General features: G+C 48.9%; 1 protein-coding gene across 2 annotated transcripts in view; it reads left to right on the forward strand.

The window, feature by feature from the left end:
* Positions 1–15,477, forward strand: part of Nuak1 (NUAK family kinase 1) — a 64,834-nt gene that overhangs the window by 37,906 nt on the left and 11,451 nt on the right. For both annotated transcript variants that reach the window (XM_051206247.1, XM_051206248.1), the window contains 2 exons: positions 8,388–8,539; positions 10,188–10,253. In XM_051206247.1, coding sequence (XP_051062204.1) covers positions 8,388–8,539; positions 10,188–10,253 — 218 coding nt within the window. The remainder of the gene's footprint in view (positions 1–8,387; positions 8,540–10,187; positions 10,254–15,477) is intronic.

Here is a 15,477-nt window from a genome sequence, read left to right on the forward strand (position 1 = left end):
TCTCATCCGGGTCCATCTTTGTCTCTTCTTACACCATGAGACTTGCTGCCCATTGTAGCAGCTGGCACTGCCTCGTGTTCCAACAGTTGTGTGCCGTCATAATCTTTACAAGGAGGCCCCAGTGGAGAGTGACAAGGTACTCTGGAGGATGGCTCAGCCATACACAGTGGGTCACTCATTAGCTACACCAGAGGGTAGGTGATAAGTACTATCTTGGCTTCTCTTCCTTGGCCAGATGATTGGGAGTGAGCCAAGCCCCCACAGCAAAGCCTCCTGTGGAGGTTTGTGGAAGAGGAACCAAGGTTGTCATTTTTGGAGTCAGGGTAGCATGCTTGTTTAAGGAAACTGACTATGCCAATCTCAGGTGGTTGTGAGAGTTCAGATCTGTTATCAGGGATATGCTGACACTTCTCATAGTGACTGGTTCTCTTTCTCTCTTTCTCTCTCTCTCTCTCTCTCTCTCTCTCTCTCTCTCTCTCTCTCTCTCTCTCTGGTGTATGTGTGTGTGTGTGTGTGTGTCACAGCAATAGAAGAGATTACCAGTATGATGAGTTTGATGGAACCCATTCCATCTTGGAGCTCCACCGAGTGAGACCCTTCTTCTTCATCCTAGCCTTGTGCTCTGATCTCCTAGAATTTGGTAGTTGGCCCCCACAGCATTTATAACCCTGGCATAAGGGCAAAATTCTTAGTGATCCTTCAGCATCTCCTCTTGCTCTGGTAGTGCCCATATCTTGCTTTTCTCTAGTTGTTGGACTTTTTGAGATTAGGTCTCTCTTAACTTACTAGCCTCTCTCCCCAGTGTCCAGAGAGTCAGGGTTGTAGGCATCCACGACCACACCCAGTTACAGTATCATCCATTTTCCCTGCGTTCCTGAAGTCTACCTCTGGCAATGGGTGGCCAGCCAGGGCATGGTTCTCCTTAAGCATCCCAGCCAACAGCCAGAATGAGTGTTGGTGTATTGTGAGACAGACGTGTGTGAACCAAAAAGCCTTCCATTGTCCAAACTGGGAAGTGCCAGCCTGTGACTCAGCTCTGACCACCCCATTGACAATGGGAGCTAGTGGTGCAGCTGGATTTTCTCATCGCTGTAGGGGGCTTCCAGACATCACAGGACTGTTTTGTGAAAGCCTGGAGCCCCTGAGCTATTTACAATTTAGTTCTTGTGAATACACTTTTGAAGAACTGATGCTACAATGACTCGATGACTAATTAGGTGGCAGCCTGTTCTTTCAAGAAAGGATTCTTGTGTTTCTGAAATAAGAAGCAGACTAGGGGTTTCCATGAGAATCTTCCTTGTCTTTAATAAAAGTGAGTCCCCTTCCAGTGGAAAGGTACTTCTGTCAGTTAGAGGACATCAGTAAAAACTCGGTTGCTGTCCGGTGTGAGTAGAGGTACCTTGGACAGATAGAACCAAACCATGGAGAGAACTCTGGCCAGTCCTCTATGCCCTGTTCCTAGTCTTTAAAACCAACAATCTAATTTTCCTCCCTCAGTCCATATGAATCCGAAAGCTTTCTTTCATCTCCACAGAAAGAAATTCTTCATTTTCTAGAACCATCCACCCCACCTAGAGCATCCTGTAAATTGATTCCTAGTCCACTCTCCTGCTAAAAGGCCTAGTGTATTTGGTTTAACAGTGGCCAGTGAAGGGTTAAAAATCCCAGGGTCACCTGAGTCCTCAGTGTTTCTTCTAAGCCAGAATTTTTTTTTTAATTTAAATTAGAAACAAGCTTTTTTTTTTTTTTTTAAACATGTCAATCCCAGTTCCCCCTCCCTCCCCAGAATGTTGTTTTTACGTTATGTACTTTCCAAAGCTATACAAGTTGTGTTATTACCCTTAGGGGCTCAGAAGGAAATCCTTAAGGGTCTTGAAATTAATTAGCCCAGTTGTGAAAGCCAGACAATCCGAAGTCAGACATGAACTGTCAGAGTGCACATCTGATAAAATTCACTTAATGTGGAGAAGCAGCTGTTACTATAGCAACCGACCCCCTCCCCACTCTCTCCCTTGAAATAGAAATAAACAGAAAACAAGAAAAGCAATCCGAGTTGGTTTCTTGGAAGAAACAAGACTGACGGAAGAAAGGGGAAGTGCCCAGGTTTTCTGTGGTTGCCAAAACAACAGCAATAGTACCTAATTAAAGCAAACCCTGGTCCTTCGGCGTGTGGGGTTTCATGCCTGTTTTCTCTGGGAATCTTTGCAGAATCATTTGGATCTGCATCGCTGATCCTTCTCTCTGGTCCTCTGGACACTAAAATATCTGATCCATCCATAGTTTGGCTCATGGCTTATTTGGTAGGCTCTGTTCATTTCCAAGGAGGACACAGCTCCTCGAAGGCAAAGACTATACCTTGTATTGTTTTGTCCGCTTTAACACATAGGAGAATGCTCAGACAGCTACTTCATGGGCTGATAAAGGGTGTCCATAAAAAGCTGTGAGTTGGACTCCATCACAGAGAAACTTGGCCAAGTATGGTGCCAGAAGAGAGAATGAATAGAGGGAGGCTCACAATAAAACCGTGAGTAAGTTAGTTTTCAGTCACACACACACACACACACAAAGCCTTCTTGAGGTATCTGCCCAACAACAGTGTTTGTAGATATGCATCAGAAGATGTGTGCTCTGCACGCATGTTCCCAGCAGGGCGGGCCAGACAGACGCTCAGTTAGTCAAATGTATTTGTTCTTGTAGGAGACCTAGGTCCAGGTCCCATCAGACATGGTGGATCATAACCACCCATAACTCTGCTGGTGGCTTCCTCTCGCCTCTGAGGGCAGCTGGCACAAACCTGGTGAATATAATACATGTGGGCAAAATACTCATATACATCAAAAATAAAGTCAACCGATACAACAACAAAATAATAATAATAAATTATCCCAGCACCTCTACTTATAAGGATCCGCAGCTGGAACTGGTTCAATGTTTGTTTATCTGAAGTAGAATGGATAAACCACACAGTACCCTGCATGGTAGAAAAGTCACAGCAGCAAGGATGAAGACTCTGCAATGACACAGAACAGTGAGAATTAGTCTCACATACAGTATTTAGGGTTGTTGAAGTTACACACAAGAATATATCTTACATGACCCATTGTTTTAGACCTTCAAAAGAAGAAAACTCCCACGCCTGATTGGCTTATATTTATTTTATTTTATTTATTTACATTATGTGACTTCTCTGTCTGCACGTACACTTGCACTCCAGAAGAGGGCACCGGATCTTATTATAGATAGTTGTGAGCCACCATGTGGTTGCTGGGAATTGAACTCAGGATCTCTAGAAGAGCAGCCAGTGCTCTTAAGTGCTGAGCCATCTCTCCAACCCCCATGATATTGGTTTATTTATAATCCCTGGGAGATGGTTAGTGACAGGACACAGTGGGATGAATGAAGGGTGCTGTCAGTGTTATTCCTTGGCGGGGTAATGGTTCCCCAGTAATGAAATGGGTTAGCAGTGACGCAGGTTGGGCATCCCTGATTCAAGAAATCTGAATTCTGAGATGCTTCAAACGCACTCAGGGTTTTGAGCACCAATGTGATAGACTACACATTGAAATTGTTTTATGCCCACACTTACTAAAAAATATTGGGCAGGGTTATTGTTTTAACTCGGGATGATGGACACCGTGGGAGGGAAGGGTTTATTTCAGCTCCTGTTGCAGTCTATCATGGAGGGAAGGGTTTATTTCAGCTAACCTGATACAGTCCATCATGGAGGGAAGCTAGGACGGGAACCTACTTGGAGGCAGACCTGCAGTGGAGGCCATGGAGGGGTGCTTTTCACTGGCTTGCTCTCAGGCTGTCATCAACTGCTTTCCTTACACATCCCAGGACTACCTTCCCAGGTGGCCCCGCCCACAGTGGACTGTGCCTTCTCTATCAGTGGACAAGAAAATGCCCCCTAGACAGGCTCACAGACCAATATGATGAAGGCAATTGCTTGGCTGGTGTCTCTTGAGTTTGTGCCAATTAATCAGCACAATTCACCTTCAGCCTGTTTGTATGAGACATATATGAAATACAAATAAACTCTGTGTTTAGATTGGGGTCCCTCAAGGTATATCATTTTGTATATACAAATATTCTAAAATACAAGAAAGCCATGCCTTTGGTGCCAGGCTGCTGGTCCCTGGACCGGTCTCACAGGATGCTTGTCACCAGTCGGTGCTGAGTGTGGCATGTGCTCACTGGTGGAGAGGTAGAGACACGGTGTGACGGAAGGAGAGGAAGTGAGTTTTGAACTGCCTCTCAGGTTCAGGGCTCCTGACGCCCCTCTGGCCTTCAGTTCACTCTCTTGTTGTCTTGGCAATGTTCTCCCACCTGCTTGGCTGCCTGGGAGCTTCTCAGGGGTATTCGCCACCTTGGTGTCCCCTTCACAGCCCTCTTCCTGCTTCTTGTTCCCTGGGACCTTCAAGAGGCCGTAGCAGTACTGTTGGCTGCTTACCCACGCTGTTTGTTCCAGCAGGCCTGTCCTCTCCCTCTCTCGGTGGCGTCGTCTTAAGTATGATCTACATAGTAGGTGCTTTATGCTGCTTTGTCGATTTACAGAGAGCCAGGCTGGGCACCTCAGGGTCCTGGCACAGTGGTGTGGGCTGATTCAGGCTGAGCTAAGTTTCTATTCAGGGCCTGCAGTTTCCTGGTAGGCCTGGCATGTCAAGGGCTGCAGTTTTCCTTACCATTGGGGAGCCACCGCGCTTCTGGGTAAAACTGTCTGGCCAAGAGACACAGGCTTTCATTTTTGAGAAAGGAAACCCTTCCCAAGTGATGGAAAATAAGCTTTTGCTTAGTGACTAATAACATAAACACAGACGAGATTTCTGGGCTTATAAATAACCAGCTGTAAGAGTGCCCAAGGGAAGCAGCCCATTCTGTGAGAAGGATGGTCACGAGTATTCCTCTGTGTAAGGAGCCTCAGGTCCAGGGTGCAGAAACTTGTCATTCCTTTCTCAGTGCCAGTTCCCAAGACCTTACCTTAGCTGTTATGAGGCCTGGGCTATTCTGGAAAAGGAATAGCTGTTTTGGAAGAGCTGCCCAAGAGACAGGTGAACAAGTTCTCCAGGTGGGAACCAGGCACAGGGCTGAGTCAGCTTCCAGATCCTGTCCTCCACATTCTCTCAGGGTCATTGCTTGATGAGAGCCAGGCAGGAGGATTGGTGTGTCCGGATGGTGACAGAGGCTGAGCTTGGAGCCTGCGCGCTGATCCAGCAATTCTGTTCCAGCCCTGCTTGCCCTCTCTGGAATCATGGTGACTATTCTGAACCTTGCTTTACCAGGCGTCCCCCTCTATACAATAGGAAGGTTTAAGGACCACACCCATGTGACATCATTCACACAAAATGCCCTTTAGTACAGGGCTGGCACGTAGGTAGTAGGCCTACAGTCCCTGGAGCTGTTGTTAAGAAAGAACTCAAGAGGCTTCAGTAGCCTCCTTGACCAGTCATTATACTCTCCAATGCAGAATTCTCTTTAGCTCATCCAAAGTGAGATTTGAGCCCGGCCTATAAACTTGGCCTGCCTCGTATTGAGGGTGCAGACGGTGTCCCAGAGCCAGGCCTAGCCCCATGGGGTATCTATGACTTCGCCAACCGGGCATAACAAGGGTGTGTGTGGTTTTACTGAGGTACCATCATACCTCAGTGTTTCCTGTACTGTGTCCAGTGTTTCCTGTACTGTGCCTAGAGCCCTTCCTCTGGATGTGTGTAGAAACATGGAGGTGTCCTGGTTCGCCTTCGGAACCTGAGATAACAATCTGCTGCCCAAGGGCAGCTTAGCCCAGGCTGGGGCATTTTTCAAATGTTTCCTCCGTTTAGACACCAAGTCTTTTCCCCAACACCTTGCAGGATCTGTGCTCCAGGAAGGAGGACTAGGCTGGTTTTCTGCTTCTCGGCCATTCGATAGTGGGATGATGGAAAATGGTCAGAAGCCAGCGAGGATGGAGCTGTGGTGGGCTGAGAATTGTGGGGGGAGCCGGAGCATGCCAGAAGTTAGTGAGAAGTCTGTCACGCAGAGCGCTGTTGTAGTATGCAGGTGAAAAGGGAGGAGGCAGCCTCTGGGATAGTCCTGCCTGTGGGAGCCGCGCCCGTTCTTCAGGTGACAGCCTAGTCTCCTTCAGCACTGCTCCCAAGTCTGCGGTGAGAGGTCCTTGTTTATTCTATGTGTCAAAGCGCTTAACTCCTTCCTTCCTTCTTCCCGTCTTAAAAAAACAAAAATTAGGAAGCCTTCCGCCTCTGCTGCGAATGTCACTCCTTCGTTTTTTGCAGCTCGAACCATGTACCCTGCGGCCACCTTCCGCCTCCCCAGAACTTATGGTTAATGAAAAGTGCACTCCAGGCTGAAATCCTGGTAGGAGCCAAAGTGGCTGGGTACAGAGAGGCCAGCAGACGCCCAGGCAGCCAGTGTTATCTGGCTGTACCCTTTCCTCTCCCGACTTCCTACCTCCTTCCCATTCATTTTATCAGAGAGGGTTGGCTGGACTGGAAGGAGCCAGAAAGGAACTGGTGGGGAGGGTGACCTTCTAGCAGCCAGTGACAAGGTTTGGGAGGACATGGGACCAATTCAACCCAGTTGCTCATTGCATGTGTGTTTTGGTGCCGGGGGCCCAATGATATTAAAATAAAACAGTATCAGCCAGTGTTACCGAGAGCTAAGCATCTACCATCCTGTTATCAATACATTCTCCCAACAGTTCTAAGAAATGCTTTCTGATTTCACTCACATTTTACATTTGGTGTAATGGAGGCAGACAAGGTAACTAGGGGTCCCACAGCCATCAAGAACAAAATCCTGGGTTCTCTCAGCCCAAGCTCAGAGTCCGGGCAGAGAAAAAATGGATATATAACCAGGAAGTAAACTGTCACGGGCAAGTATGGGCCGGGATGAAAGAAGCCCATCTGTGATTCCCAGATAAACATGAGCACAGGCTGGAGGGATGAATTCCTGGCCAGGACAGGGAGGGGTGGCGGGGGCAGGGAGGTGTGAGCAGCAGCTTGTGTGTCAATGTAAGAAATCCAAGTGACAGCTCTGGGTTGCTGGACGTTGAGGTGGGCTGGGAACAGTTGAAGCTGACCAGGTGGAGGTGGGCAGAGGCAGGGTCCGGACCCTCTGTGTATTCTAGGAAGGATGCCCTCTAGATGCGTGTCGTTAGTCATGTCTTCACTTTAAGGGCTTCTTACGTGAGTGGGGTGACTGAGCGGTGCCGAGGACACAGAGACGATGTCTCTCCTCCTTGGCCCTTTCTCTTCTGCATCTGTGTTGGCCTCTGGTGTCTCCAGGTTTGGTCATAACAGCTGGAGAACGTCATCTGGGGAGCGAGCCTTGACAAACGTCTTAGAAAAAGACACCTTTGGTAGGAGGAGGCTGGGACAGAGGGGCTGGAGCCAGGGCTAGAGACGCCCAGACCCAGAGGACAGCAGGGGTCCTGACTGCATTCCAGGGTTGGCTCGGTGACTCCCTAGTCATGCCAGGAGCCACCACTAAGTGGTTCAGCTCAGCTCTTGAGGAAGCCTCCTCCAGCGGATGCACAGCAGATCTCCACCCCATCTTGGGAGCATTACCTGAGGGTTCACTCACAGCTCCCATAGGCTTCCTCTTTCAGATGGTAAAATTTCACATATTCCCTGGTGGTGGTTTGACTAAGTGAAACAGGTACAAGCAGGTCCGTCGGGCTGCGGTGTGGTGATGTGACAAACGGGAAGGGAAATGGTTCTGAGCACAGAGATAACAGATGGGGGCCAGAGAGGCTTTGCCAGCGATGTGGTACCCAGTCTGCATCAGACGGTTGATGAGTGGTTCTGTGTTGTGTCTGTGAAGTGTGTGTGTGAGTACATGTGAGCTGAGTTGTGGGGGGGGGGTCAGTGGACAACCTCTGGAGTCAGACCTCACGTTCCACCTTGTGTCCAGCAGTGTCTGATTTGGTGCAGTGTGAGCCAGCTTGGCTCATGTAGCTCCTGGGGACCCTGAGTCTCCACCTCCCACTCCCCTTGTAGAGCTCTTGTATTTGCCTGCTACCCGGTTTCTAGGGTTTCGAGCTCAGGTCCTCACATCTGGGCACAACTGTCTCCGCAGTCCTGTCCTGTGCTTGTGTTGTTAACTCTCCTCTATGCACTCCACAGAGAACTAGGCAGGGGTGTGGGGGAGGGGAGGACCGGTGAGAAACGACCTTGTTAATGGGAGTGGGGTCTGCAAAAAAGATCCGGGTATGTTTCTCTCAACTGTACTAGGCAGGGACAGAGTGAAGCTACCGTTGTCCCAAGTCCTCCTAAGTTGAATGCACAGATCTGTGACCTCCACCCCCATCTGGCTCAGTGACATCTCCATGGTCCTCCTAATTAGTCCTGCTGGCTCACAGTGTGTGTTTGTTTTCCTCCCCTCCCCCACAGTGTTTGAGAACAAAGATAAGATTGTGATCATCATGGAATATGCCAGCAAAGGAGAGCTGTACGATTACATCAGCGAGCGCAGACGCCTCAGCGAGAGGGAGACCAGGCACTTCTTCAGGCAGATCGTGTCTGCCGTGCACTATTGCCACAAGGTACGGCAGGGTTTGGCACCTTGGCTGTGGATGGCCTTCTGATGCCTCCTGACACATCTAATATCATAAAAGCCTTGTTCGTTCATTGTGACTTGCGTGGAGAATTTACCGAGTAGAGGGAGAAAAATCCCCCTAGTCAAATGCCATGTGTGATGTGTAGTGTAGTTGTGTTCATTTGTGCACATGCGCACAGAGGTCACTGTCAAGAGTCCTGCTCAGTTACATCCCGCCTTAATTTTAGAGGCAGGGTCTCTCACTGAACCTGGAGCTCACCAGTTCTACTGGACTGGCTTGCTAGTGAGCCCTCAAGATCTGCTTGCCTCTGCATGTCGGTGCTAGGGCTATAGATATGCACCCCACAACCTTTGGTTGACTTCTGTGGACATGAGAGACACTCGTGATCAGACGTATCCTCAAGTGACACCGGAAAGCACCACAGAGGGCACTTCCGTTATCTGGATTGTGTGAACGTGTGGCTCCTGTATGAATGGGACGTCCTTAGACTCATTCCATCTTCTGTCAGCCAGGAATGTGACCATGTGAACCGAACTTCTCTTGGTACTTAATTAAATGGAACCGGCTTGCCTGTTCTCTGTGTCTCTTCTCCAGGAGACCTGGTTTCTCAGTCACCTTCTCAGAGCTTGGATTAGCAAAAGCAATAGTTGTCTCTTTCCAGATAGTGATTGTGGAGATGTTAGAAGCTGTCACATAGGAAGGAAAACTGATTACAAAGAACCAACTGTAGTCATGTAGTTTGCCCAACACAGCAGCTTCCTCCGAGGGAAGCCATTTCTGCAGAGTGATGTCGGGGACCACTCCCCATCACATCCCCCAAGCATTTCTTTCTCCCAACCTACCCATCCCGGGAGACTAGCACAGGCCAGGCATTCCTGCTGGGCAGAGCCACACCCCCAGTCCTTTGGTATCCTCTTCCCTTTAAGCTGGCTGGCTGCTCTGAAGTTCAGCTTTCAGCATGGCTAGCGCTTGCCTGAATGAAAAGGGCACGCAGTATGACAGTCCCCAGTGGCTCTGGTCTCATTGGCATGTAACCACATCTCCCTTTTCATCAGCTCTGACTCCTGCAGAGTGGAGAGAGGAACTTTCAAGTCTTTCCAGCTGGCTGCTTAGGAAGTATCCCAGACAAAGCTTAGGAGACTGGGTCAGGCCTCTTTCCAGCATGAGGGATGTAGGCAGGCAGGCAGACAGACAGACATGCAGGCAGGCTGTCCCTGAAGCCCTATGCTCTCCGTCCCCAGCTGAGATGTCTGCTGTTTCCCAGGATCCCCACCTCAGACAGGGTCTGCATCGCCTGGGATTATATTGCTCTCACACAGCGGAATTACATTCCCACAAAGACTCCCCCTGCCGCTTTACAGGCTCTGGGGGAGAATGGATTCCAGTCATTTTTCCTTTAACCACACAGCAAGTGACTAATGCTCCCCTGTCACTGGACGCTGTCTGGGGAGAGTCCTGACAGGGGAGCAGGCCTGAAGGATGGAGCTGAAGACCACCGGGGCCGGTGCATTTCTTTCATCTGTCAGACTGTCCCTTCCGCGTCTCCCCCACCCTCCACCCCCCACGCCCCAGCTTTCTTGCTGTCTGTCATCCACCTGCTCCTGATCAGTTCTATCCTGTTTTCTTATTGCAGAACGGCGTGGTCCACCGGGACTTGAAGCTGGAGAATATACTGCTTGATGACAACTGCAATATTAAGGTAAAGCTCAGACAAGGCCTGGGTATTGCCGGTGGGTGTGGCAGGTGGGTGTGGCTTCCCATAGGGCCGGTTCTGAGGCAGCCACTCCCTCTGCTGGCAGGCGGGCTCTGGGAAAAACTCCCAGTAGTCAGCTTATTCAAACAGTTTAATTCAGCCAGCAGGCATTAAGGAATCCCCTCCAGCCTACCCAACTGTCCCCTTTCCTCTAGGACAGCAACTGACACATGGTCTCTGCCCTTGGGAAGCCCACAATCTGGAATTCTCCACACAAAAGCATTTCAGTTCCCATTTGCTTAATATTCCCATAAACCCCTCTTTCAGGCAGCATATGAGATGGGCAGCACTTATTTTATACCTCACATACACAGAGAGAAACTGAGGCACAGATAAATCGGCTAACACTAGTGGTTAGTTATGAAGGCTGTAGTCTGATCCCTGACAGTCCAAGTTCCTGTCACTATGCAGATATGATAAAAGGGCCCCAAAGTTATTTTAAACCTAGACGCCTTCTCCAGCCCACCCCCCTGTTTTGGCTTTTGAGGTAGGGCGTTATGTAACCCGGGCTGATCTCAAAGTTGCTTTGTAGCTAAGGATGACCTTGAACTGACTCTTCCTCTCTCTGTTCCCCAAGTGTGGAGGGTTGGGGATGATTAGGGTTAGGGTACAGGCAAACAGCTTACACCCAACTTAGAAGCCTTTCCTTGGCCACCTCTCCATGACTTCCCACTCTGCTCCTTCCTTCTCATTCTCTCACATTAGAACCAGCTATGGAATTGAGAGCTGGATAAAATGATGGTAGTATTTATTCAGAAAGAGTGGCTTGGGGGCTGGAGAGATGGCCCAGCAATTAAGAACACCTGCTGCTCATCCACCCTTTAGTTCCTAGCACCCACCTGTAATTCTAGCTCAGGGGATCGCACACCCACTTCTGGCTTCCGTGGACACCTGCACTCACACGTGCATAGGTCTGCGTGCCAGACACATGTAGCATGTACATACACATAATTAGACATAAAGATCAATCTTTAAAAAAGAAAGGGCGAGCGATGGAGTTCACTTTCTTTCTGGCTGCTGCTAAAGCTGGAGAAAGCTCTGCGGGGTTCGAGGGCCTCCCGGGGAGCACTCTGGATGTCCTTTAGACCACGACTGCAGAATAAGCAAACACCATTTCAAATAAACGAGCTTGCTGTATGGGTTTATGAAATGGACTCAGTACTCCCAGCCCTGCAGGGGCCCTCCAATTGGACACTGGTGACGTGGATGGCTCGTCCCTGGTCTCCAGATAAGGCGTAGGAACAATCTCACACCTTCTGTTATTATTGCTGCTGTCTGTCTTTGGCTGCGTGATGGAACAACATCCTTGCTTGGAAGGATGGAGCTGTTTTAGGTTTGGACTCTGTTTGTAGAACATGACAGTCCACCATTGGTCACCATTGTCCTTTGACAGTCCTTGAAAGACTCAACTCCATGACCTCCTACTCAACAGGCCTCAGTCACAGATAGAGTCTGTTGAAGCCGTCCTCCGTAGGAACAGGAAATGAAATCTCAAGGGCTCTTGTCCTTTTTGGCAAGTGCTGGATTATTCTGGAAGGAACACTGACGGGTCAAGTTAAACAATTGTGGACTGGGGTATGTTTGGTGGTGGACTACTTGCCAACTGGCTATTAAGCCCTGGGTTCAGGCCTCAGTATTGAAAGGGCGGGGTTTGGGGCAGGGGGTGGTGGTGGTGGTGGTGGTGGTAGTGGAAGAGAAACAACTTGTGGGCTATGGTGTTTCCTAGCTCTGTGACATTGGAAAAACCCGGAACCCAGTTTCTTCAGTCATAAAATAGGGAATAGTTACAGCTGCAGACTTTCCAAGGTTTTCTCTATGTTCAGATTTAAGCTGTTGGAAACACTACGATGCAGATGAGTCTGGGCAGGGGTATTCTGTGTGGAGTTGGAAGCCTAGGTTTGTGCTGCAGCTCTGCCTCTTGATGGCAGGGTTTTGGATACAACCCTCACCCACTGAACTTAGTTTCTCCTGTGAAGAGTAGGGAGGCTAGGTCCAAATCTAGGGTTTATTTGTTCATTATCTTCAATGAATTTTTCTGAGAGTTTCTGTGGGTCAGTTGTAGGCATCGCTAACAAATGTGAAAAACGGTAGCTAAAAATACAGTCAAAGAAGACAGCACTTAACTGTGTTCATCCCGAGATGGCCCCTGGAGGAGGAATTGCATGGAAAGCCAGCTGCTGGGAAAGTGGCTTCTAGGGAGTGGTGGCTGAACCCTGCTGAGATTGTCGCCTTGCCTTCTAAGGGGTTCCTACCATCCATTGATCTCGGAGACTCTGTCCATATTCTTCCTACCACCTGTCACCCAGAGCCCTCAGAACTAAATGTAGTCTTTCCAAGGTCTGGAATGTGAGCCTCCCTCTTGGGAGTTGGGTTCTGTGGTACAATATGACCTCTTGGTCCCGTGGTGTAGTCCCAGAAGTGATAAGACGCATAGCTTCCTGTGGAGTCATATAATTCCCTAGTAGAGGAGAAGAATGGCTAGAATTCAGAAAGTAATTGTAGAGGGGACAGCAGCTTGCAAGACAGCCCCTTGGCAAATGCAGTGGAGCAGTGACTATGGGGTGGACTCCTGGGGACCAGGTTTTCAGCCTGGGATCCTATGTTTGTGTAGTCATTAGCACAGCACATGAAGTACTTTACAAAATTCAAGTTTTGTCCTGTATTTCTTTTTGTCTTTTCCTTAGGAATCTCTGCTTCTGCTCCTGGCAATTCCCAGGGTAGAAACACACACACACACACACACACACACACACACACACACGCACATACACATGCACACACATGCATAGGTACACATATACACACATACGAACACATATACACACATACACATGCACACACATACACACACATACACATGCACACACATGCATAGGTACACACATACACACACATACGAACACATACACACACATATATACGCATACACACATACATACACATACACACACACACATACACATACACACACACACATACACATACACACATACATACACATACACACACACATACACATACACACATATACACACATACATACACATACACACACCAAACAAGTAAAATCTTTTCTTTTTAAAAGCCATCATTTACCGTTTTCTCCATTGTTCAAAGAATTCAACGGCTGAGGGCCGTTTACCAACCCAGAACATCTAAGGGATGTGCTTGAGATGGAGCCATGAGTAATCTGTTGTGTCTTTTGTGTTCCTGGACCATCTGATGGTGCCTGGCATATGTAGGCATTTAGAACTGTTTGCTATGGGGGCAGAGGAGTTAGGATTAGAACTCACATGTTTGACTGCTAGGCAAACTCTCTCATAGTCTCATACCCACTTTCAAGGTTTTATGAGAATGTGTTTTGGCTGGTGATGATCTGTCTTCTGGCTGTACAGCCCTACTCCTCCTGACTCAGCAGTTTGCAGAAGCATATTTAGAAAGGACACTTGCTGACAAAAGCAGTCAGACACATGGCCACAAGCTGGCCTCTGTGTGAATGAGAGGCCATCGATGCTTGGGCCTAGGGGGACCATGGGTACAAATGTGTTAGCAACCAAACAGATGTGAGTGGCCAAGTCTTCATGTGTGTATGTGGGTTGTCACACTGTGGGTCCACATCTCCTGTGTTTAAGGAAGCTGAATGGCAGCCCAGGAGATGCTTCTGGTTTAAACTTGTTAGCCGTTGCTGCAGTTTTGGAGTGATTGGTGTGAGCTGTGTGACCTGTTCCTCATCCCTCCTGTGCCTGACAACGATTTGCAAAGAGCACATCTGGTTTTGGAAATTATTTATCTGGCCACGGCAAGAGGGTGCGGTTTCTAAAAATATTCATGCAGTCCAACAGCAGAAGAATGACTGCAATGCAGTGCTCCGGATTGCATTCCGGCCTCTGTGGAAGCATGGATTAAAATAGCACCCAGCCCAGCGTTAATTTGCAATTAATAAAAGCAGGCCAGATTCACATCCCACTCTTTGGGAGAATGGGATGCTGACAATTCCCATAGAAGGCTCCTGCAAAAGTGCCTCCCCGGAAGAGGGCCCGGCACCAGGGTCAGCTGACTTCCCCGGAAGAGGGCTGGGAATCTGCTGAGCCCTCTCTCAGAGCTCAGGGTAGAGGAGCAGAGGGGAGATGGTTGGCTGCCCCTGTGGCAATGAAGTATGGCTACTGTGGATAAGAAGCTTTGAATGGCAAGGGACAGGATGAGATAGGAATCTTGGCAGCTTAGTAAGATGGCACTAGGGATCACAGACCTCCCGGCTTTGCTCAGACAAAGCATGAGAACTTTGTACTCTTGCACTAACCAGGTCCGTTTGCTCGTTGTGTGTGCACACGTGTGTATATGTGTGGCATGTTTATAACAGTGGCCGCTGCTACCTGCCATCGCTCATCTATTCCTTCAGGAGCTGAGTATCTGCTGTAGGCAGTATTTCTTTGATCATTAAAATACTTACCAAGTGTCAAATACTAGATCTTTAGTCTTGTGATGGGTGTTGGGGAATTTAATGCTGAGTCAGATAGCCAGGCCCCTTTTGTGTCACAGCTCAGAGTCTGGCAATCTGAACTAGCAGTGATAACCAGCCACCAGATGTTAAGAAGATGAAGATGATAAGGCTCTTCCTGGAGTGGACTTGGGATTTCAGCTGGGGCTGAGAGCAATAAACGAAGGAATGCATGGTGCAGTTGTCCAGCAAAGGAAATCAGGTCAGGATGAGGATGGAGCCAGGCGGTGCTGCTCAGTGAGCTTGGTCCAGGAAGTTTCCTTTGCATTGCACGTGGACTCCTCAAATCTACAGAGCTTCCTCTGGCTTTCTGGCCATGGGACACGTTCTTCCCTCTCTCTGGAATGCCCTTTCCACTCCTTGTTGTGTGTCTGTCCTTTAGGGTCCTCCTCCAGAAAGTTCCTCTTATCCCTTGGCAGGCCAGGTGCTCCCACGCCATGTGGACACACTAAACAGGAAGAGGTGAATCTGTGTGGCCTGGTGGAGCAGAGAGCCCTTGTGGAGGAAATGATAACAGATCTGGGTCCCATGGTGCTGAGCTTGCAGAGGAGAGAGGACGCCACTGAACTCGTGCTGGAAGCCAGAGCCCTGGGCCAGACCTTCCGTGTGTCATTTCATTTGTTCTTTACAATGTCCTCACTGGAGTGGGCTGCCTGCCTCATTTTGGCAGGA

Source organism: Phodopus roborovskii, unplaced genomic scaffold (genome assembly GCF_943737965.1).
Source record: "Phodopus roborovskii unplaced genomic scaffold, PHOROB, whole genome shotgun sequence".
NCBI lineage: Eukaryota > Metazoa > Chordata > Mammalia > Rodentia > Cricetidae > Phodopus > Phodopus roborovskii.